Below are 24,909 nucleotides of genomic sequence, written 5' to 3'. Positions count from 1 at the left end.
CAACGAGATGACACTGCTGAATTTGCTGAATTTAATTAACAAGCACCTTTGGCTTCTGAAAGACTTTATCGTTGAAAACGGGCATCAATTTTTAATATATATCCAAATCTGATATTCTATCCTGTATAATATACAATATATTTGATATATAGTACTATACATACATAGAGTATTATATATAGTATATTATATATATGCATCTTATCAAGATTGAATCAAAGAAAATAATTTATTTCATAGTGAATTGATCTTAGACACAAATGCCAACTTGTAGCTTTTTAAATGAGGAGCAGAAATATATCAGCAGTCTTCAAATCTGAACAAACAAATCAAAGATAAACCTGGATTAATATAACAGAATTACAGTTTAAGTTTACATCATGTCTTCCACATCGGGAAAGCACCTGAAAGCACCTGTGTATTATTTTACTTGAAGCTATACATTAACTCAATAGAATAACTGGAATGTGTTTATGTCTCTGATCTAAGCAAATTATTAAATATAGTACATGCATTTTGTTCAAGCAATTGTTAGCCCCCTGAACTTTTACTGATTAAATACCATAACCAGTAAGCCGTGTAATGCAGGATTTTGCCTGCAAAATACACAGTTACTACTCTCTGTAATAAATCCTGTGAAGCACCTTGAGGTGTTTTGATGATGTGGTAAAGCAGTAATGCAATTATTATTATTGATTATTATGAAGACTTTTTGGGAGTTAGGAAAAAAAAGGTACCCAAATTATGTGTCATTGACTAAACCAGCGTAGGATTTCTTTCTTAATTCAGTAAAACCTGAAGTGTGGAAGGAGCTCTGTTTATTCGTAACATCGTGCAGTGCTTCGTAACAGCTTCTTATTGGTCTACATCAAAGAGTCCTTTAAGAAAAACTTAAAAAAACAAAGAAACAATCTGAGGACAATATAACGCAGTACCATGAGGAAATGAAAGAATCCTGCTGTGGCGTGGCCGACTTCATCTTAAGTATTCTTTTTTGAATGCAACACCAGTTGGTGTTTGTTTACATGGAAACTTATCAGCTTGAGGCCAGCTCGTATGAATCTGATTAAAATACCTCAAAGCACTTGTGGTTTTCACTGATTAAAGAAAAGCAATAAACGAAACGTGCTTCAATGGTCATGAAAATCTCGGGTCTTCTTCACACGACAAAGACCCACAGGTCAACCTTTGGGTCTTTCAGATTCTCCCAGATTCTCCCCATCTCCCCACCCGCATCATAATCATCCCAGAATATGTGGCCAAGCCTTCAGCAATTATGTCCCCACCCTTTGGAACTCTCTCATTCCATCCCTCTGTTTCATTCCCCGATGCCACCTAAAAACATTCCTTTATGACCACCCCCGCCCTCTCCTCCTATGCTCAGTGTCCAATACTATGGTTGTGAAGTGCTCCAAGATGTTATCCAATGTGATGGATGCTACATAACAGCAATTTGTTGTTGTAAAGTCTATTGTATTCGGTTCAGGTTTCACATTTTTGGTTCCTAAATACTCAATCGATATTGGTAAGAGGTTTGTCAGCACAGTAGTAAATGTTAAAATGTCAACAGAAACTGAGAATTTAAGATCAAAATCTTCAAGGGGGAAAGGGCTTGAGTGCAATGGCCTAAGGTAAAGACAGGTAAATGGGACTGAAAGAATTGCTTTTTTAAAAGAGCCAGTCTGGACAAAATGGGCCGAATGGCTTTCTTCTGTGCTATACCTGGCTACGGTTCTAATACGATTTTTCCATAGCAAATCATTGGCTAAAGGAGTATAGGACTGGAGAAAGAACATTTGCACATCCATCTGACTCACCCCAAAGTCAAAATAAATAACTAAATAATTAGACATTACTTTATACTCACTGGCTGATTAATTCCCTTTTGAGTTTTCTCCTACAATCTCTCTCCAAGCTCGTGCATTTTATATATTATCACTCTGTGAAAAGCAATTAAATTTGATCTGAAGTATCTGTTCAACTTCTCTTCTGCCTCTTTGAATTTGGTCCCCTTGTTTTAGAATTTTAACCATGTTAAACGTTAATGGGGTTCAGTTTATCTCTACTCTTTTGAACACATTCGGAATGCAATATTTCAATAAGATCTTCTCTGAGCCTTTCCTTCTTCAGTGTGAATATTTTCAGCTTGTGTATAGCTTCTCCTCATAAATCAGAATCATCTTCTCTCTTTTGCCAAGTTGATTGGGTCCCTGCCATTCATAGTCACTGGATTTAGAGTACTGGCAGACCTATGATGTCTTTAGACTTACTGAATTGTGTTGTGTGTGCATGGCACTGAGAGAAGACTGCAACTGTCTCAGTCTACCCTATGATAAGAGGTGCAGCAAAATGACTTCACTGAGAGAGATGAGTCGCAGTCAATGGATACTAAATCCCCAATAGACCCTGATCACAGGTTTCCCATACTCAAGTTTTTCTGCCTCTGTGAAGCATTTCGAAACGTATTCCTTCGCGAAAGGTGCTTTGTAAATGCAACGTACTGTTTGAATTGATCATGCCAATTAGGCAGGTGTACACTTTCATCGCAGCAAAGCTTAAAAACAACAAAATCTACAACTTCATGCAACTGATGACAGTTCTATCACCCATAGGAAAAAATCCACCGCTTTCAGACCATAATGATTTACTCTGAATAACCCTTGTACTGAGTGCAAAACACGTTCAACAGTGTGGCAGCAAAATGCACAAAAATGGAAATGGTGAGTTGTTAATGGTGGTAGCTCTTACCGTACGTAGTAATCGCCGCGAATAAGGAGGAGATGGTGTAGAATGGACAGGAAATGCTGTTCCGCTGGCGTGTCCTTTATGAGATTGAGCAGCACTTGGTAAACTTCATTCACATCTTTACAGGGAACGTCAAGAAAAAAAACTGTGAGGAAATCGGTGTTTGCTTAAGGCATAAACCTGCAATGTCTGGTCATTTCCAAGGATTTCAGGCAGTCCGAGAAAAGTTGGTAACAATTCTAAAATAAATACATCATCAACAGATAACTTTGCAAAAATAGCATCTTTGGAGTCTATTCTCGCCCCTGTCTCGCCCCCAAATAATACATTCCACTTCAAAGATAAGTTCAACCACGAAATGATGACTGAGTGTCTGCTTGATGATGAATTGTCACCCAAGGTTAGGTAATTTGCCTGCAGTGCTCCACTGTGATATCAGGGATTTATTGTTCCAGCAGAGCTGGGTGTTAATCACAAATCAGCAGCCTCCAACCAATATCACAACTCGGCTCATGCTTTCTATAATTTATCTTTTGATAACACACACCAAATGGGTGGTCTCTTATTTCTCAAAGAGCAACTAAGTCTGTATTAAAATAAAGGAGCAATCATGCTCTCAGGTCAAACAAGTTCTTGTTGGTCAACGTGACGTTACATGCAATTCTTCAGAGGAGTCTTACTCAGTGTCCTGAGAAGAAGCACTTTTTCCGGCTGGTACGAGATGCCATATTTACTGTTATTTTTTCTGACAATTGCTGTTGGTTGGCCAATGGTTATGTGTGTGGGTATATGTGTAGGCATATGTGTATGTGTTTGGCTTTGTGTGGGTATATATGTGTGTGTCATTTCTGTATTGCAATTGACAAAACAATGCAAATTTACATTTAGAAAGTGCTTTTCACGTCAAGAGGGCATCCCAAAGCACTTAACGGTATCGGCTGGACACCCAGTACTAGTTGCAAGCCGAGCGGAGTACAGAGGGGAAAGACAACCTAAAACAGGTAAGTCTTGAAAAGCACCTTAAGTGAAATGAGGTAATCAGCGGAGTACAACACATGAGATTATGTTCCTTTTGTAAGAAGTTTGTGAAGGAACACCAGGAAGTGGTGCCCCATTCATGGTCGGAACGCCACCACAAAATTAAAGACAAAAAAACGAGCCCAATGTAATAATATTCCTTGCATTTGATATAGCACCCTATGTCTTCAAGAGTCTCAAATGCTTCACAGAATATACTGTAAAGTGAATTGACTGTATTTTGCGAGTAAAGCGTGGCAGCAGCACAGCAGTGTCCTACAAACAGTTGTGGATTGAGTGACCAAATTATTATTTTTTTTTGAAGAGATTATTAATGTAAGACACATTTATGCTGGTCTTGCAAAATTTCCTTCAGATCTGTTTCACCAGTGAGATCCAATGTGATTTGTGTACTGTCCAAGAGGAAACCATAATGGATTTACTATTCCCCTGTAAGATTTGGGCATTTATGCAGATGGTATTCTTCCCAATCTCAGCCTTGCTGTTAGGTTTGGAGGTGACCTATGCCTGTGCAACCCTACAGAAACCATGGATGACTCAATGTGGAAACTATTCCAGGGTCCATATCCAATGGCACTGAGTGTGGAGACATACCTCAATAACGTCACCAACAATAAATGAATGAACAAACGCCCAGACAGACCCAACAAAAATGTTCAGGATACAATGGCCTTTCAGGATTTTTGGATGGAACATTCTGTAGGATATAATTTGTAATGTTTTCTTAAACCTGTTCCTTGGTCGAATTAACACAAGGAATGGGTTAAGAAACATCACAATTTCTACCTATATTCTCAAAGTGTCGTTTGGAATCTTTCTCTTTGTGTCCCACATGTCATTGAGGATGATATAATCTCATAATAATAATATCTTTACATTTAATATTGTGCCTTTCACATCAGGTGGATGTCCCAAAGTGCTTCATAGGATATACTGTAAAGTGGAGTGGTTGTATTTTTGTGGGTGAACACGGCAGCCAATTTGTGCACAGCAAAGGGCAACCAACACCTATGTCCTGGCCAACAACCCCTTAGCTATTTTAGCTGAGGGATTGTTGGCCGGGACACTGGGAGAAACTATCAGAAAAGGCAGATAGAGTATTTTTTAACGTTCTAACCGGCGGATGAAACCTCCAACAAAACAGCACACCCCCAGCACGGCACTATATGGTCACCATCTTATACTATGTGAGTTCCAAGTCTTGACATGGGGCTTGAGCCCACAACCTTCTAACTCAGAAACGGTAGTGCTACCAACTGAACCAGGTTGACACATAAGAATATCAGCTCATCAGAATATTTCAGACCCCAACCAGTTTCTGTAGAAAGTGTAAAAGGTTAGAACAGGATATAGTTAACCAAGGTGCCAGCGAATACATATCTAGTTGTGAAACAGTAATTACTTCTTCACATTCCCAGCGTACCTTTTTTAAGTCCTGTAGCAACAGTGGGAAAAAATGATCTCTTGAGAGCAATTCTAGTTCACAGGAAGGCTTCTACATGTAATAATCACCTCTGTGCCTCCATGCAATTCCTGGAATATAGGACGAAACATACACTGCGGGATGTGTTTTCTGACTGAATTATTAAAAAAATGCAAATGCATAAAACAGGCAATAAAAGAACAAATAGATGAAATTTCTTGGAAGAAGTTTTCCCATCAGCCATCTTTGTCGTTGGATGGTGCATGTCAAGGAGAGACCGAGAAAGTAGATGGAGAAAACAAGTACTTGTTTATCAGAAGATTTGACTCTTCATTGTAGTTTAATTAACTCGCCAAGTACCTCCAATAACTGGGATCATGGTAGGTATTTCATATAACATTTATAACGATATCTATATATCTTATCCATTGAGATAAACATACTCATCTCATCTGAAATTTCATTTGTTATTTTATTAACCAATTTACATTTTTTAATAATTCAGCCAGAATACAAATCCCAGGAATCAGTCCAGGCATACGAGAGATTATGACAATATAGAGAGGTAAAAATCCACCTGTGTCTAGATTTATTCTGTTCATCTTCAATTTTAGAGGATCCAAAATTTGGCAATTTCGTAAACACAGCCATAATTTTGAAGACGGATTTCTTCAAAATAAAAGAAAGCTGACTTCAAAGTTAAGACTAAATTCAATAATTTGGCAAATTCCAAATGCTACATAAACAGAGAAAATCTGAACCCAGGTGGAATTTCTCCCCTGTTTGTTTGTGTATGTACATAAGGGAGGGAGATGAGAAAGAGAAGGGAATTCGGCTTCAATAATAAATAATCCTCGCATTGGATACAGCGTCTTATCACGTTGAGACGTCTCAAAGCGCTTCACAGAAATGAATGTAAAATGAATTGACTGTATGTTTTGTGGGTTTTACCTTTAGAGTCCATACAATACGTCACTGTTTTCCCCTCCCTGTCCCGTTCTGTCTTCCAGCTCCCAGTTTGGGCTCCCAGCCAGCTGTGTGATGCAGTTTAAGACATTCTCGTGACACAAAATGCTCTATATGAATGTAAATTTTTGATGTCTACAATAGTACATCTCCTTTCATCATATTTTGCCTGTTTCCTCACAAAGGTCAGACTTTAATGCACTGCAAATTGGTCCAGCTTTCAGATGTCTGAATAGTATGAAATAGTGAAATAATGCACCACTTAAAATCCTCTGATTCATTGTTTACGTCTTGCTAAAGGGTTCTTGGCCAAATGTGCAAACAGGAGTCCAGGTAACCTAGTGACCCTACGTTGACTATCAAAAATATGAATTCTATTATTTTATTTGCAAAAAGGATCCATTGAAAGGATCCAAAAAACAATAATAAATTGGTCACTTCAATCCACAACTGTTTATGCAACACTGATGTGCAGAATTGGCTGCCGTGTTTCGTCCACAAATATACAGTCAATTCAATTTACAGTATATTCTGTGAAGCGCTTTGAGACGTCTAGAAGATGTGAAAGCACTATATCAAATGCAAGGATTATTATTATTATTATTATTTTGCATCTTGGGCTAACAATCCATGTGCAAAATTTGCAACCTGGTTACCAATGTACAAACGAATACACCCTGCATTGTGTAATGCAAGAATTACAGAATTACCTGGAATCTTTTCCTTTGGTGGTTGCTTACAGAGTTACAATTGCCTGCAATTCCTGCACTTGCATATGGTTAGCCCAGCCTGCAAAATTTGCACATGGTTTGCTAATGCAACTCACAGATTCAATCCCATATTGTACAATTGCTGACAATATACTTTCATTATTATATAATAATATAATATAATATAATTCATTATTATTATATAATTCATTATTATATAATTATTATATAATTGCTGACAATATACTTTATTCCACAGTAAGTTTTTGGTATTTCTTTTTGAGTAAAAGTTACATTGTTGCCCATGTGTATCCACCAATTCAATACTGAGAGGAGTGTAAATGAGATCAATCTACATGGCAATAAGGCGTGCTGTGCATACTTGTAGGCGATATTAGAATTGATGCCTGTGAATACACTGCCCCTATGTCTACAACAACTGATGACAGAGCAGCAGCACGACAGGCAAACTATTCAGCAGACAATGATGCATTTTAATAAGAAGCTAAAGGAGAAGAAACATTGGTTTTCAGTCAATAACTCCCTGTAGCAATGTAGCTTGCAGTGTGAGCTCAGTAGTGACAACCAGGCTAGGGTACTGTTCACCAGAGCTCCAGTGAGTCACCTGTGAACCACAACCTTTTAACTTTACTCTGCGCTGTTCACTCACATTTCCCATTTTAATTAGGCAAGTGAAGTTGCCTACGGCACAAGAGGAGTTAAAATCAAAATGAATAACTTTTACCCTAACAGGCAGAGAGGGATGCCAAGCACAGAAATTTTTCAGCTTGGACAGGAGTATGCATAAATACATTTGTAATTTATGTGGAGCCATTTATGTAGATTACTCTGTGATTTACTTACTACGAAATTGATTCCCTATTTATTGACCCATTATTAATATGCAGCAACTACAACAGCAAAAGAAGAGTTTCACAGCCATTTAATGAATAATGATAATCTCCTTTCATCCAAATACTGCTTATTTGTGTCAACAGCACAGTCTCTTTGGGAACCCGTATAATAATAACTATGCAGGATAAATTTACAGGGTTATAATTCAATGATGAATTCACAGAGTGGGTTATAACCTTTATCCTTTCAACAGATTTATTTCATGCTATTACCATTTTAAGTGTGTCCCGGGTGTCGCCAGTTAGAAAAAGTATCAAAGAAATTACTCGTGCAAACTGCATGGCTGCCAAACACACACCCGGGGAATAGTTTCCAGCCAGTGGTGGAGAGATACCCGCCTTTCATGAAATGAACACACCCACCAGAGCTGAACCGGGATAATCACTGTTCAGGATCTCAATGTGCAGAAAATCAGCCTGACCTTATCACACACAATTGACCCAGCAATCCAAATGTGCTCCTGGAAAGGTGTGCATTACACTTCAAGAAATATAGCCCGTACACTAGATGTGTCCTTTTATTGTTCAGGATATGCTGCCCGGTAAGGCTTCAGGAAAACACCAATCCATCTCTATGTGATACATGTCAAAATAGCAGGGCGGATATCACCAATGAGTTGAATGCCATCTCCACAAGCTGAAGAATCACAATGTTAGAGAATGGCACCATGAGGCTATGAGCCTCAAATAAATCTTGCCTTTAGTCATCTGGGTTTGAATACCATTAGTTGGGCCACAAGTATTTTATCCATGCATTTGCTAATAGGACCAGGGAAGTTATTGTCTCCCTGGGGTGGCTGTTTTTTGCATTGATTTCAGATGATCAACTGGCTTCCATGTTTCGCCCACAAATACACAGTCAATTCACTTTACAGTGTATCCTGTGAAGCGATTTGAGACGTCTCGAAACGTGATAAGGCATTATATCAAATGCAAAAATGATTATTATTATTACTATTATTATCTTAAAATTCAAGATTGTTGCAGAAATCAACAATCTATGTAAGTTACACAACTACCCACCACTTGCTATTTATTTTCTACATTTTTCCTCTTACCCACATGTGCATTCATTGCACGGAATTGTCAGGTTAGTTAATGGATGACTCTTCCCTTTGGGAGAGGGATCCATTATAAGGGGATTCAGTCTTAAAAACAACCAGGATGATTAAAACTGAGGGCATTGAGCATTTCTTCACACAGAGGTTTGTGAAGATGTGGAATTCTCCGCCCCAGAAAGTTGCAGAGATGAAATCAATAGGAATGTTTAAAAGAGAAATGGACAGATACTTGGATAGCAGTAGTATAAAGGTTATGATGAAAGTGCATTGGGATTAAAAGATCTGACAAGATCTAATCAACTGGTGGCACAGGCTCGATGGGCTGAGTGGCCTCCTCCTGTTCCTGTTTTTTTTTTTTACAGGCGAATTCCAATTATTTAATACACTTTAAAATACCTTTCAGTCAATCCATAGCCCCTGTTAAACTTATATAGTTTTAAATTGCTGCATAATTATTGGAGCAAAAGTGTAACTGGAATCCTACTTACAGTATGCTAAACTTATACTAACCTTTCTTCCCCATCACCATTGTCTAATTTTCCTCTCAGCACTCCAAACACTATGTTAATGTCTAAATCGCTTCAGATATTAACATATTATTCTTTATCATACATGACAGAGTTATTATGTATTTTTTTCCTTTCAGAGACTTGTTTTCATTTTAATATCTGAGACGAAAGAGCAGCTGAACCTAAATTATAATTGTAAATAGGCTGCAAGATTCGCCCACCCATGAATCAGCTGAGTTTCAGTAACTTGCACATTACATTCTCTTCCAATTTGACCAGACAATTCAATGGGCTTTGAAGCATCTACTATGGGTGACATATTCCACATATCTTAATGTGTATCATATGAAATTTTGCACAACTAACAATCTGATTCTCCAAAACAATATTTTAAACTGGCCTGCTTCATATTCCCCAACGTATCCCCCAACCATTGGCAGGCGAGCCTTCAGACATTCTGCCCCCATTCTCTGGAACTATGTCCCCAAGTCCATCCAACTCACCACCTCCCCACGCATTTGACTGTGCTTTGGGTCATCATTCCCCCCCCACCTCCTCTCTCCACTTCAGCTCCCACCCCCAGCTCAAGTGCTCAGCCAGCTGTGCAAGCTATTCCGAGACATCCTCCCAAAATGAAACATCATTCAAATGTAAAATAAATATAAAAATTGCAATGTGAATGGGTCAGTCTTAAAGGCAACGCATGGAGTGAGTAAAGTGGCAGGATAGGAAATGGCTGCTGATCTTAATGTTTTGTTCTAAATGGCCCCCTTCTGTCCTAAACATGGCTATTTATGTTTCCAGTTTCAAGATAGATCCCAGCCATTAACAGTGAAAATGCAAGAGTGGGATTCGTTCTTCCAAATTTTAGATTAATGATCAGGCTAACAGCCACTGTCTTTGGAGATTTTGATTTACTCAGCAAATAGTATACACAATCCAATATTCTGGAATTTATATACCGTCTGCTGATTAGGCGGATGTTGGTAGGCTAATTCCACTTGTCCAAAATGAGGGGGTGTAAGAATAGGACAGTCAGTAGCAGATCAACAGCTTGCATTTATATAGAGCCCTCCATACTGGGCGGCATCCCAGGGCACTTAACAATGGCGGCACCCGACACTGAGCCCGGGGGAGGGGGAAGGTGACCATGGGCATGGTCGAAGAGGTAAGTCTTCAGGAGCAACCTGAAAATGGGGAAAGAGGGGGCAAGGCAAAGGGGTTGAGGGAGGGAGTTCCACTGCTTCGGGGTGTAATGACTGAAGGTATGGCCGCTGTTCGTGGATCAGAGGATTCGAGGGACAAGGAGGAGGCCGGAGCCAGTAGAGCAGAGGCAGCAGGTAGTGCTGTGGGGAGAGAGGAGGTTGGAGATAGGTGGGTGCCAAGACATGGAGTGGTGAGGATCTTGAAGTCGATCTGCTCTGTGACAGGGAGTCAGTGAAGTTTGGCAAGGACTGGAGTAATCGGGCTGCGGAGTTTAGTGCGGGTGAGAGTACGGGCAGCAGAATAGTGAATAGTGGAGGAGAGGAGACTGGCGAGGAGGGTGTTTTAGTTGAGCCAAGTGATAAAGGCGTGGACAAGGATTTCAGCAGATTGTGAAATAAGGAGGAACCTCTTCATGTAGAGATTGATGAGAATTTGGAACTAACTGCTGAAAGCAACATTGTATAAGCAAAAAACATCAACATATTTAAAGAGAAACTTGATGCGTATGTGAGGGAGAATTTGAATAGAGGGGTAAAGGAGAGAGTGTTTGGAGGAGTGGAGGCTCAGGCGGAATATAAACAACGACATAGACTACTTGAGCCAAAAGGCCTGTTTCCATGTCATATTATTGCAATTCTACATAGTTAAAAGATGACTGGAAATGTAAAGATAACAGCACTGTTGCTTTGTTATTTAGAATGATGAAAGAGAACGTTACATTCAGCTTTGCTGCCATGTGTACCTTTCAGACTCTGACCAGAGTAATCATCAATATTAGTCCTCGACATTTCTCAAGTCACTGTTGCTTTGCTCAGCAAAATATCTCATTACATCAGCTTCCCAATATCCTGCAACCACCAACAAACACATTTCTTCTTTACCTCCATCGACCTCTTTTCAAGATCATTCTGCATCTGTCAAGAAGAGGCTTTTTTTTTTTTTACACAGTTTTTTTGGCATCAGAAACAACTGTTGAAGATGAGTTTGTAACGGCATTTAAAAAAGGAAATGGATAAATACGAGAGGAACCAGAACATTAAAGGGATAGGGAAATAGCAGGGAATGGTCTTAAGCAGAGAGCTCCAGTGTGGGAGCTCATACTAGCACAGACATAGAGAGTGAAATTTACCTATTATTTGATGTCAAGTATATCATTGTATCAAACAGGTCAATGGTTGATATCATTGTGTACCTTGTTCCGAATTATGCTGACTGTACCAGTGACACATTTATATCCCTGCCAACCTGGGTGAGACATGAGGTTAGGTTAGGAAACTGAGTGGGGACAGCTGTTACCTGATACATTCGTGGAAGGATATCGGTGCTTGTGTCTCCACATGTAACCAGTGTTCCAGAATCTCTGACAGATTATCCTGGTCTGTGTACCTGAAAGCTGCTGGAGATTTGTGCTCTCTGCAGTTGCCATTTTGTACCTGTGGAATTACAGCAGCTCCAATCTAACTAATATCACATAAATTATTCCAGATGAAGTTCCAGAGAATGGGGACAGAACGGCTGAACAAGATGTTGTTGTTGAAGGTTCACTGTTTGTGGGGCAGATTGGGTGAGGAACACAAAGCAGGTCAATAATTGCTGAGAGGAGGGAGAGGCCACATTAGTAAGACCTCAGGAGGTAGCAGAGTTTAAAAGTAAGAACAATATCCTTGAACTTGATCTGCTGAGGAAATGGAGAACCAACAAACTAAACCTTAATCTGCCTCATATACAAATAAAAACAAAGTAGGAACAAGTTTGAAAGCTTTCAATAAAAGTAAGGGTTTCCTATTTCCTAAACATAGACACACCAAATCTTTTTGGATCCATCCAATTTTAACAAAAAACAGAACGGTATCACCCAATTTATTCCGACTATAAATGCCTACAAAATATTTGGTCACAACACGTACGGTAAAAGTCCTGTGAAGCGCATTGAGACGTCTTCCTATTGTGTAAGGCACTATATCAAACCAAAATTCTTATGATTGTTTAGATAGAAACGAAACCTGTAATACACAAATTAACTCAATTTTCCTCACTTGTCACGGGCATGAAACCTTTTGAAGCCAGCATGTGGCTTCAGAGGACAAATCCATCACCAATGACCTTCAAATGTTGAGGAATGTATTTATTCTGACGCTAGGAATCTCACCACACTGGTCCTGAGGTTAACGTATTATTCGTTATCATATATGACAGAGTGTTATTATGGTTTTTTTTCCTTTCAGAGACAATTTCATTTTAATATCTGAAATGAAAGAGCAGCTGAACCTGAAATTAGAATTGTAAATAAGTTGAAAGATTCATCCACCATTATGTACCAGCAAATCGGCTGCTATGGTTCAGTAAATCTACAAGAAAGAACGAAGCTGTCACATGTCCATCACATGGACCCCACATTCTCTTCCAATGTGGCCAGGCAGATTTTGAGACAGCCCAGTTTGTATTCCACATAACATGTGTTTATGTGTATTTTAGAATAATAATAATAATCCTTAATAATCCTTACATCTAGTATAGTCTTTCAAATCGAGAGGATGTCACAAAGCCTTTCACATGGTATACTATAAAGTTTAGCGACCGTGTGATGTGTAGGCTAGTGCGGCAGCCAGTTTGCACACAGCAATGTCCCAGTCACAGCCGTGAAGTGAATAAATCATTTTATTTGGGGGATTGTTGGCCAGGATCCCGGGAGACACTCCTCCCCTCTCTTTTCGAATAATACCAGGGATTGTTAGCTTCCACCTGAACAAGCAGACGGGACTTTGGTTTAACATCTCATTTGAAGGATGGTATGTCCTTATGTAATTCTGCACAACTCACAATCCTATTCATAGCAGCATTGCCTTTTTAACACATCAGTCTTGTGTAGCACGACTATACAAAGTAGAATAAAGAGAATGAGAAATGACTACTATTTGAGTTTTGTCTCCCTAATCATGTGAAAATGAAGGAGGATGTTTTTCAGGATTATGAGTTGTCTCTTATACTTGTAAATTATATCCTGTCCCAGTGATGCTTCTGCTTACCCACAACCTGTATTGTATTCCGATCCATGTTGACATAACTATGTTCTCACAACATGGCCAGCAAGACAAATGTTAAAAGAAAACAAATCCAAACTCAAGGAGTGAAATGTCTGTTCAACTTATTGTTCAAGATCCCATGACACTATTTGAAAAGAAAAGGGAGTTCCTCCCAGTGTCTTGGACAACATACTCCCAAATAAAATATGCCATTCACTTCAAAGCTGATTGTGGGACATTGTTGTGTGCAAATTGGTTGACACATTCAACTACAAAATACAAAGCACTAGATATTACAGTATATCCCGTGAAGTGCTTTAGGACATCATCCTGACATGGAAGGCATAATGCCAAATGTAAGGATTATTCTTATTCCTAATATTTATTTAAAGTCATTAAAGGATTCCCTACCCCATTGACCAACAATCAGCATATTTTTACTTTTTAACCTACAAAGTATTTTCTCAACAGTATTTGCTGGGAAATGCAATCGTTTACATTTTGGGCAGAGAGAAATCTAATTTATAGTTTTTCCTAAAATGAGGGATCTTCTTTGATGTCCAGCTGAACAGGCAGACTCGAGCCTTACTTTAATATCTCATTAGAAGGATGGTACCTGCACTGCATTGGATCATCAGCCTAGACTATATGAATTTGGAGTCTTGACGTCAGGCTTGAGCCCACAACTTTCTGATTCAGAGTGCTGCCAACTGAGGTAGAGACCCAATAGCACCAGCCTGTGACACTCCCAGGTCAGTGGGATGTCGTGTAATCCTCCATTACATTGTATTTTTGCGCACTGTTGTAGCACTATGTTCTTTTCTGATGTTGGGGGAGGGAGGAGTCTGAATATTGATTTCGCCACGCAGAACATGAAGTTTTATTGAATTTATGACAACTGACTTAAAGACCTATCAGGCAATTTTTAAAAGTGATTTACAGGAAAATGTATTACCTCATATGTTTTGTTACAGTAAGAGTGGAATTTGCAATATCAACCCTTGTCTGTACAGGTACTTGCATTGTTAATATTCTTCTAGGTGTCTACAACTTTGGGTTGAGTCAGGTCATGCCTCACATAATCTTTTGGTCTAAGAAGAAACTAATTCACAACCATTCCTCACAGACAGCCATTCACTAATCCATACTAGTTCACAGTAAAAAAACCTCAGTCGAGCACGTGCAGAGGAAGGATACTGCAGGACATAGGGGAAGAACAGGGAACTGGGATTTGGATACATAGCTTCTTGGAGGTTGAAACATCATGAAAAAAGTATTCTGAATGGCCTCTAACTGTGCTGTACATCTCTATGGTTCTAACCTTAGTTATTGCAGTGTTCGAATACAAAACACTCAGTAAAAAATAAAAAAACTGCACAGCTCCAAGTAATGAGTCACAAACTCAGTCCAAAACATTTGATATATTTAGGTAAAATACTAATTCAGGAATGTTTAAAAGAGAGATGGATGGATATTTGGATGTTTGGAGGTTACAAGTTATGGCAAAATGGTGGGGGAGGGGGGGCATTGAAATTGAACTGCCATAATCTATTTTAAGTAATCTTTCCCTTCCTAACCCCCACCTCAGCTCCAATCCTCATCTTTGGTGCCCGTTCAGCAAGCACTTTGAGACATCCTCCTGAAATGAAAGATACTATATAACATTCATAGTAATCCTTACATTTGATATCGTGCCTTTTCACATTGTTGAGGCATCTCAAAGCGCATCACGGAGAACACTGTCAAGTGAATTGCTTGTATATTTTGTGGGCGAAGCGGAGTAGCAAATTAAGCACAGCAATGTCCTACAAACAGTCATGGATTCAGTGACCAAATTATTATGATTTTTGTTTGAAGACTTTTTTTTGAGAGTGAGAGAGAATGAAGATGGAGTGAGAGAGAGGGGAGATGGAGAGAGCGAAGAAATGGAAAGAGAGAGAGAGAGAGTAGATGGAGAAACAGGGAGGAGATGGAGAGAGAGTTAGCCAATGCTACTGTCAGTTTGTGTGTGGACCAGGCGTTGATTATGGATCTGTACCGTAATCTCTAAGGAATGGCAATACTCATAATTTCAAGTAATTGTTGCTTTCAAATGATGTGTACAGACTCGGACACCTGCAAATATATCACAACTAACCTTTGGTACTAATTGAGTGAACCTCTGACCCAATTTGTAAATTCTTAATGGTTCCCAAACCTATTAGCCCCTAACCTCGGTAAATCTCTAGAGTACCCAATGTTAAAAACTCCTCCCTCAATAATGTTCAAATCAGCCAATCTTATCTAATCCCAGAGAGAGTCCCCAGAGCAATTTTCCTAATGTTTCTATCCGCAACTCTTTTAATATTCAAGATCACCCGTACAAAATCACAAGCTTATACTTTAATTTATGAAAATGCTCAATGCAATTATATTATGGATGTATAACATTCTGAGTGAATTGCAGATTAAAGGACAAGGCAGAAGATACTTAAGTGAAATGAAAAAGATCAGGAAGGATTTCTGTAATAAGAAAGTGGAAAATGTATAATGCAATGCATTAGAGAAGTAGAATTTGTCTTTCTTGTATTGAGGCCAGTGATATAAACATCAAGCCCGACAAATTTTATTTTTTATATATAGTGCTCCTTATACTGATAGCTGGTTAAGCGCTGTATGTGACATTTCCCTTGCTATCCCAGTTGACAGCACTAAGCACTTTATGCTGAGTGAGGTTTCTCACTGGGTACCACCATCAGCTGCCCTGCTCAGTGCAGCGCTGCATCTGAGTGCGGCACAAACGCATATGTCAAGTAAAATTTTCATTGTCAATTTGTCTGTATCTCACAGTAGAGACTCTCAAAGCTGTGAAAACATTGCATTTTGCACTAGTAATCACCGTATACCAAAACCACAGAGTTACATACGTCATTACAAACCCTGATGAATGGTCATTTGATCCAAAGGCTCAATAAAAATCACATGGCAGATTTCCTCCTGACAGTCCATACTCTTGTGTGTGGAAAATAAGTTTTTCAATCTCCAGCTCTGCGTGAGAATAGGTGTATATTTGCATTATGATTTTTGGCACAATTTGCAACGTCAGCAAATCACACAAAAAAAATTTAAAAAAAATAAAAGTAGGTCAAAGAGTTCATCTCTCATGGCTCTGTGAGCAGGTGGATTCAAAGCTGAGCAATGCAGAACCAGAAAGAGTCCAGATTTGAACCGTAAAATTGTGCTTTGGTTAATAATAATAAACCTTGCATTTGATATAGCGCTTTTCATATCTTCTAGACGTCTCAAAGCACTTCACAGAATAGACTGTAAAGTGAATTGACTATATTTTTGAGCAAAATGCGGGAGCCAATTGGACACAGCAGCTTTTGTCAATCTCTCTGGGCTGAGATAGGGGGAGAAACAAATCAATCAGCACATATGTACGCATTGGCTGTCAGCACCTGACCGAGCTACGGTAAACTCAGCCTGAGAACAACCCCATTGGTTGAATGGGCGAGGTTTCAGAGGGCAGACAACACTTGTTGTTTGCTTAACCTCTTTGACACATTCACTATATGTGAAAGTCACGATTTAAGTGTAAGTTGTTGTTGGCTGATCACTTCCAGGGCCAAAAGGAATAAATTGGGAGATAAAATGGGGGGAAAGTAATTGGAGTTAAAACTTGAGGATTGTGTCTGTATCCGAATGAATGTTATAATAATATTCCTTGCATTTGAGCACCCTATCATGTTAATGAGAGGTCTCACCAACAGCCAGGAAATGAGTAACTGACGTTAAGTAAGATCCATACATTTCCACGCTCTCCATTACTTTCAAACTGGTTCCCCCAGTGACTGCTTCAGCATTCACTCATTAATCCAAAATATACCTATATATTTTTAAAATCAACAGAAATAGAAAGACAAAGGGTGTTGAAGATTAATGATAATTTCCCACTTAACTTTTAAAGCGTACTAATAGTAACTCTCAATCTTCAAGCCCCTTTCACTTCATTATTTCTATTATATGGTGCTTCATGATATCAACATCCATTTCAATTAAGCAGCTCAGAATTGCAGTATTTTTAAACAAACGATTATAAATGGCTTGCTCTATTCATCTGCTTGTCATCTTTGGCTTTCATCCCAGGATGGCAACGTGCAGCTGCTGTGTGGCATGATCTGCCCTCGTTTGGCAGAAAATGCAACGAATGGAACAATTTCCCCCTTCACTCCCCCAAGGGAACCATTTACAGACTTCACCATTAGTGTAAAACCAAAGGCTGTGGTGACACGGAGAGAGGTGGGGACAAGCACAGGCTAGTGCGGTGGATAAGATTGGGGCCATTAGATGTTTTGTCCAAAGTAGAGGACACACCAGAGAAAAAACAGTGCTGCATCATATGACATGTGTGACCAACGATAGAAAGTGGCTAGAAAAGCTGTGGACAAAACGTGGATTATAGGGGAAAATCCAATGGGAGGGAGTATTAAAATAATAAAAACACTTGCATTTTACTTTGCACCTAAAATGATGAAACATTTCAAAGATAATTACAATCAAATCTTGTGAGTATTCTGTAGGCAAATGCAGCAACTATTTAGTACACAGCAATGTCCTACCATGAAGCGAATGACCAATTCATTAAGAAAAATGCTAGCCACAACACTGGAAGGAACTCTCTCTCTCTCTCTATCACATAAGATCTTTAACATTCACCTGAACTGGCAGACAAGGCCTCAGTATTAGGTCTCTTCCAAATGGTGGCACCTCTGACAACCACAGCATTGCACTGGAGTGTCAGCCTAGGCAACAACAAAACATTACATTTTCACGTCAGGAGGCGCTGGACAATCAGTGCTTCGGACTTGGCCTGGGGGATGGGATCAGGAAGTGTGGAGGGCAAGGGAGGAAGGAGGGTGACTGAAGGCACGGTCGAAGAGGATGGTCTTGAGATGGGTCTTGAAGGAGACAAGGGAGGGGGCGTGGAACGTGAAGCAGGCTGGAGCCCGCTGAACGGAGAGAGCGGGTTGGTCGGGGGTTAGGCTGTTGCAGAGGTAGGGGGGAGCAAAGCCATGGAGGGTTTTAAAAGTGAGGACCAGGATCTTGAATGTATCCTCTGTGTGATGGGAGCCTGGTGTGGGAGAGGACATGGGGTGCAGAGTTCTGGATGATCCGCAGCATATGGAGGGAGGAGTTGGGGAGGCTGACAAGCGGGGAGTTTGCGTAGTCGAGTCTGGATGTTATGAATGCATGTATGAGGGTCTCAAAGTCCTGAGACCACAATTTTCTGACAACAGTGCAACAACTGAGGCAAGCTGACTTGACTACTTTATATCAAACACTTTCCTAGCCCCTCTCCAAACTAGGCAACAGTGCTTGCTCACTTCCAGTTCTGCTTGTCAGGCCGTCTTCACCTCTGATGGACCTATCAGTCAAGCCAACGGCTCACCTGGATGAAAGTTTGACAAACCGCCCCTCCCCAAATAATATGTTCAGCCGCCGCCAATGGGAGTAGACCTTTCAGTCTTTCAAGCCTAATCCAGCAGATTTGAAAAAATATTTTTTTTACTTGGGCTGAGAATGTTAAAAGGGTTGACCTGATGTTGATCTACATTGTTATCAGGGGTTCTGACAAAGTCACAAATTACAATAATCACTAAAAGAATTAGATTAGGTGGACTATGGACTAAAACTCAAGTGCACATTTGATGCACTAAATGGTCTGTTTCTGTGCTGTCACATACAATTATTCTATATACTCCAAATTAATTCCGAACCAAATCCTCTTTTAAAAGGAACGTCAAAGCCTTTGCAGGTAGGCTCAACAATGAAATACACCCCCCAATGCTGCATTGGAGTGTCATCTTAGACTATACGAGTTCAAGTCCCAATGTGGGATTTGAACCCACAACCTTCTGAATCAGAGGCAAGAGTGCTACCACTGAACCAAGCTGACACATTCCTGTCACTTTGATCCCACCATGATGCGTTCAGGCTTGCACAAGATGTTCAACCTCACCATTGACAGCAAGTTACAATAGCCTGTTTCAACTCAGCTTGTGCAATTTGCAACAAACATTATTTTCTCCACAAAAATGCAATTGCGGAATTTCCTAAGTTTCTATTTAGAACAATACATCCATATAATGAAATGTTAATAGTTTTTTTATTTCGCTCAAAAGTACTGGATCATGTAGCAGTGCCAAGAAACATCATTTGTATTGCTTTGTAATGAATAATGTATCAGCGGGGTTCAAGGATTCATTTTATATCGCAAAGTCGGTGATAAATTTAAAAAGATTAAATTAAATATATCGACCTGAGTGTGTTGGTGATGATAAAATCTGGTTGGATTGTGATTTATTGTGCTGGTGGTGTAACAGGCTTAAATGATCAGAAAGTGATAGACTAACTCAAGTTAATGTAATCTCCCACCCCACCTCAGTAACTGGCTATAGTGGTTCTTTTATATGGCTGTCATGTTAGACAAAATAGCTGAGTGGCATAAAATACATGAGCAGCATCTACTGAAATCAGTGACAATAAGCACCTGAACACTCAGCAATGTTACCACCCATTACCAAGATTGGTGTGCAAAGCAGTAATGAGATAGTATTGCCCTTCGCTTATAATAATAATCCTTGCTTTTGATACAGCGCCTTATCACATCTACGAGACGTCTCAAAGCGCTTCACAGAATATACTGTAAAGTGAACTGACTGTATATTTTGTGGGCGAAACACAGCAGCCAATTGTGGACAGCAGCGTCCCACAAACAGTCGTGGATTGAGTGACCAAATTATTATTTTTTAAAACATTTATATTGGAAGAAACATCCCACATTTTTGTTAAATACGAAAGATATAGAATCATAGAAATTTATAGCGCAGGAGGCCATTCATTTGGCCAATCGAGTCTGCACCAGCTCTCAGAGCAACCTGTTCATTCAATCCCACAGCCCTGTCTCATCCCCATAATGGGATTACTGTTTTTCATATACCTGACTGCTTCCCTCTTCAACTCCCCAATGGACTCTGACTCTACCACCTTCCTTGGTAGGGCATTCCATGAGCCAAAAATTCTCTGCATTAAATTCTCGATATTCTGAAATAATACCACATAAATAGAGCGCATCTAGACTCAGGTGGAATTTCTCCGCACTTATGTTACAAACCTTGGATGGAATATTAATTATGATTAAAATAACTGCATATTAATGGACTATAATGTTGCATGAAACTGTATTTGAGCCAATTTGCACTTGCAAATTAGGTTATGATCATGGTGCTTAGTCAAAATATTTGCTCTCGTAAACTCCTGAAAATGTAACACTCGCCTCAGGGAAAGTTAAAGGAATCAGTAGAAGCATGTGCTTATCAATTAAACATGCTACTTTAGACGATTTTCAAATCAGATTAGTTTCAATACTAGTACACATTTTCTCTACATATTCAATCTTTGCCAAATTTGTAAGAAAGAACTGTTAAGCTAAAAAGGACAATATGGCATCAATTTATGCTAATTTCAGGCACTAATTCAATTAATTTGAATACAGCTTTTATCGGTAATGTAGAGACCTTAAATCCTATCTTTGTAAAATCTGGGATGTACATTTGTTTTGTTAAGTGGGAGGAAATATTAATGAGGTATGTTGATTGCAACTATCTGCATATGTAAATTGTTGATTATAGACGAGAGCAAAAAACATAAATGCCTTTTATGCAAGCAAAGTACTGCAGAATTGCTACGCTTAAAGGACAACTCCAGCCTAGTTATAATTAAAGAAGAACCTCAGGGAACAGAATGTACGCAAGTCAATAAACATCTCCCACGCACTAAATACATGTTGAGACTGCACAGAAACGTTTTTCTTGAGCACAACACTGCTTCGAGAGGTTAACTTATTCTGAAGGAATTTTTTTGAAAAAATACTTTTTTCTGTAAAACAATCCCCCCCACCCCAAGAACGTTTAATGTTGTTTGTGATTTTACAATATATAAAAACTAATATATGAAACTGGATAACTGCTGAATACCTAGATTTGCCCACTGTTTATCAATGGCTTGATATTTTCTTTTCTGTGCTTTATTAATTCGACTAGTGTGCTAAATATTAAATGTTTATCTGTACTGTGTCCCCACGTTGGTGAGTGTTGATGGGTGTATTTTGCTGGCTGCTGTTTTGCTGAATCGGAATGGACTGCTATTGTGCCAGTTTAATACTATGTTCTTAATAGTTTGCTTCCCTGACTGACATTTATTCATTAATGTTCATAGGTGATTACGCATCAGGTTGGTGATGTGTTTCCTTTGTTGTGACTGGGTGAGAATGGCATCCTTCAGTATGATTGTAGACACACACTGTAGTGAGTATTGTGCCATGAATACATCGATCCGACCACAGCTGTTCGTGTCAGATTCAACACGCAGCTCACTTAGGCCTTAACACCAGGAAAATGCCATTTTGTCTTTTTGATTTACAGGCACCTTGCTGAGGTTGGGGTGGCACAGCATGATATCCTTTCTTCTCTGGGATCCTAATCTGAATCTAATCCAAACGGAGAGGGTGAAAATCCTTTCTCCTATCTGGCTGCTGCAATACTTTCAGCAATCTCCATCAAGTCACCAAGCACTGTTATTTTATGTGACAAAGAGCACTTAATTCAACATAGTTAAATATGTTGAACTAGTTTCATAGTTGAAACTGAGGTGAAATTCTAACTCTGCGAGGGAAAAAGATATACGGGGAAGGGGCAAGAATTATGGTATTGTAATCAAGTGTTCTTCTAAGGTTTGGGTTACTATTTGACAGACTGGAAGGTGTTTTGCTCTACATCTGTCCAGTGTTTGATACTGAGATCTATGAATTCTGATCACTAAACAACAACAAAATTACATTTGTATAGCGCCTTTCACGTCGGGAGGATGTCCCAAGGTGCTGAAGAAGTAATCATTTACTGTAACGGGAAATCCCATTGTAAATTCACAACATAAAGATCACTATTTTGAAACAATTTTGTGTGATAGACCTCACTGCCATTGGGCACCAAAGCAGAGAGGTTTTCCATTCTCCAACAATGCATCATTCCCAAGCACTGCATTAGAGTGTATGCGTCTCTCTCAGTGACTGCGAGTGTGTCTCCCTCTCTTTTTGGGTCTCTGTGTCCATATGTGGTGCCAGCCCTGAGAGACAGAAGATGGTGTGTGACCCCCCGCCCATCCCACTCCCCACGTCAAGAGTTGTTAAATAATAATAATCCTAATAATCCTTGCATTTGATATAGCGCTTTTCACGTCGGTAGGACGTCCCAAAGCGCTTCACAGAACACACTGTAAAGTGAATTGACTGTATATTTGTGGGTGAACGTGGCAGCCAATTGCGCACAGCAGTGTCCCACAAACAGTCGTAGATTGAAAATGACCAATTTATTATTGATTTTGGTTTTGGAGGGATTATTATTAGGCGTGTGGAGTAAGGAAACTTGCCCAAGGTTTCGCCCTCTGCCTGGAATTAAACTCAGGTCTCTCACTTGCAAAGCGAGTGCTCTAACCACTGAGCTACAGGACTCCACGAAGCAAATCCTTAAAGAAGCAATCAGCATTTTTTTGTTGCAACAATCTAGTATGTTTTTTTTATGTTTAATTTTTATCAACCAAATGAAAAAATGTAGCAGTAAAATGTACCTCAATAGCCCCAATCAATCCCCACAATTTCCCCACAAAGTCTAGCAAAGCCCTCAACAATTTCCTGCAAGATTCGCAAAATGCTCTGCAATTTTTTGTTGCAAAAATGGCCACACTTTTCTGTTGGCCCAGGTTATATCCTCAAAAGATAGCAAATTATCTGCATCTTCTAAGAACATAAGAACATAAGAATTAGGAGCAGGAGCAGGCCATTCAGCCCCTTGAGCCTGCCCCGCCATTCGATAAGATCATGGCTGATCTTCTGACCTAACTGACCTGACCTTTGCAAGCGAGAGACCTGAGTTCAATTCCAGGCAGGGAGAAACCTTGGGCAAGTTTCCTTATTCCACACGCCTAATAATAATCCCTTCAAAACCAAAAACAACAGTGTGTTCTGTGAAGCGCTTTGGGACGTCCTCCCGACGTGAAAAGCGCTATATCAAATGCAAGGATTAATATTATTATTATTATTGTAACTCTAATTACCTGCCCTATCCCCATATCTATCCCTCTATTTTTTTAAAAAATCTATCAGTCTCAGTCTTGAAGATGTTCAAGGACTGAGCATCTACAGCCTTCTGGGGTAGTGAATTCCATAAATTCACTACCCTCTGAGTGAAGAAATGTTTCCTCAACTCTGTTCTAAAAGGCTGACCCTTAATTTTAAGACTGTGACCCCTGGTTATAGATTCTCCTACCAGGGGAAACAGACCCTCAGTATCTACTTTATCAGCCCTTTAAGAATCTTATGTTTCAATAAGATCTCCCCTAATTCTTCTGTACTCTAGAGAATATAGCCCTAGTTTATTCAGCCTATCCTCATAGGTCAGTCCCCTCATCCCAGGAACTAACCTAATGAATCTATGCTGCACATCTACTAGGGCAAGTATGTCTTTTTTTAAATAAGGAGACACAAGGAGATTTTGCTCAGTTGAAGAAAATGACATAAAATGATACATTATAATAGTAAATTAATTTGGCTTATTCAGAATTCTGTGGGTGGAGTTGTGTTTTAATAATCGTACATTATTATTATGTATGTGCCGGTTGCCTTGAGAACATAATTTGAGCAATAATGGATGTTGACGTGTTCTTTCTCGGCAAAGTTGGGATAGCCTGGGTGACTGCGAAGTGAAATAAAAAGTTAAATCTGTCAACCTTTCAGTCTATTCTTGGTTTAGTAAGATAGGACGTACAAGTCCCTTCATTTTAGTGACTTATTCACATTACAAATGAAGCTAGAGAACATCAATACAGATTTTACGAACAGGCAAATAATGCTTCTTAAAAAAGGGACATCAAAAGTGAAGAGAAAATGTAAGAGGAGAATTTTGTTTAGCAAAAGGGTGATTATTGTGTGGAAGAATGTATTAGCACATGTAGTGGTACAAGGAACTAGACAAAATCATGGAAATTAAGAGCGATATCAAGTAATAAGACAGATATGTTGTAGAAAACTTCTGAAAGTTAGATATACGGGCTTGATGGATCAATGGTCTACACCTACCTGGTTATTATGCTTATGTTACTGTCATAAAATGGGGCTCCAGTTGGGTAGGTGGCTGGGGTAGAGAAGCAGTCATCATTAGTTTGTTCTTCAAATCTGAATTGTCAATAGAATAGTAGACAATGCACAGCACTAAAACAG

General features: G+C 39.3%; 1 protein-coding gene across 1 annotated transcript in view; it reads right to left on the bottom strand.

Moving 5' to 3' along the window:
• The window catches only part of LOC103181334 (protein diaphanous homolog 1-like), a 924,060-nt gene that overhangs the window by 854,398 nt on the left and 44,753 nt on the right, over positions 1-24,909 (bottom strand). The window contains exons 7-8 of the mRNA XM_042340721.1: positions 11,869-12,005; positions 2,749-2,863 (exon numbers count right to left, since the gene is read on the bottom strand). Of these exons, the coding sequence (XP_042196655.1) occupies positions 2,749-2,863; positions 11,869-12,005 (252 nt within the window). The remainder of the gene's footprint in view (positions 1-2,748; positions 2,864-11,868; positions 12,006-24,909) is intronic.

The sequence above is a fragment of the Callorhinchus milii genome, unplaced genomic scaffold, assembly GCF_018977255.1.
Source record: "Callorhinchus milii isolate IMCB2004 unplaced genomic scaffold, IMCB_Cmil_1.0 Scaffold1, whole genome shotgun sequence".
Lineage (NCBI taxonomy): Eukaryota > Metazoa > Chordata > Chondrichthyes > Chimaeriformes > Callorhinchidae > Callorhinchus > Callorhinchus milii.
Note: the sequence above shows the minus strand (reverse complement) of the source record. Positions and strands in the feature narration are given on the sequence as shown.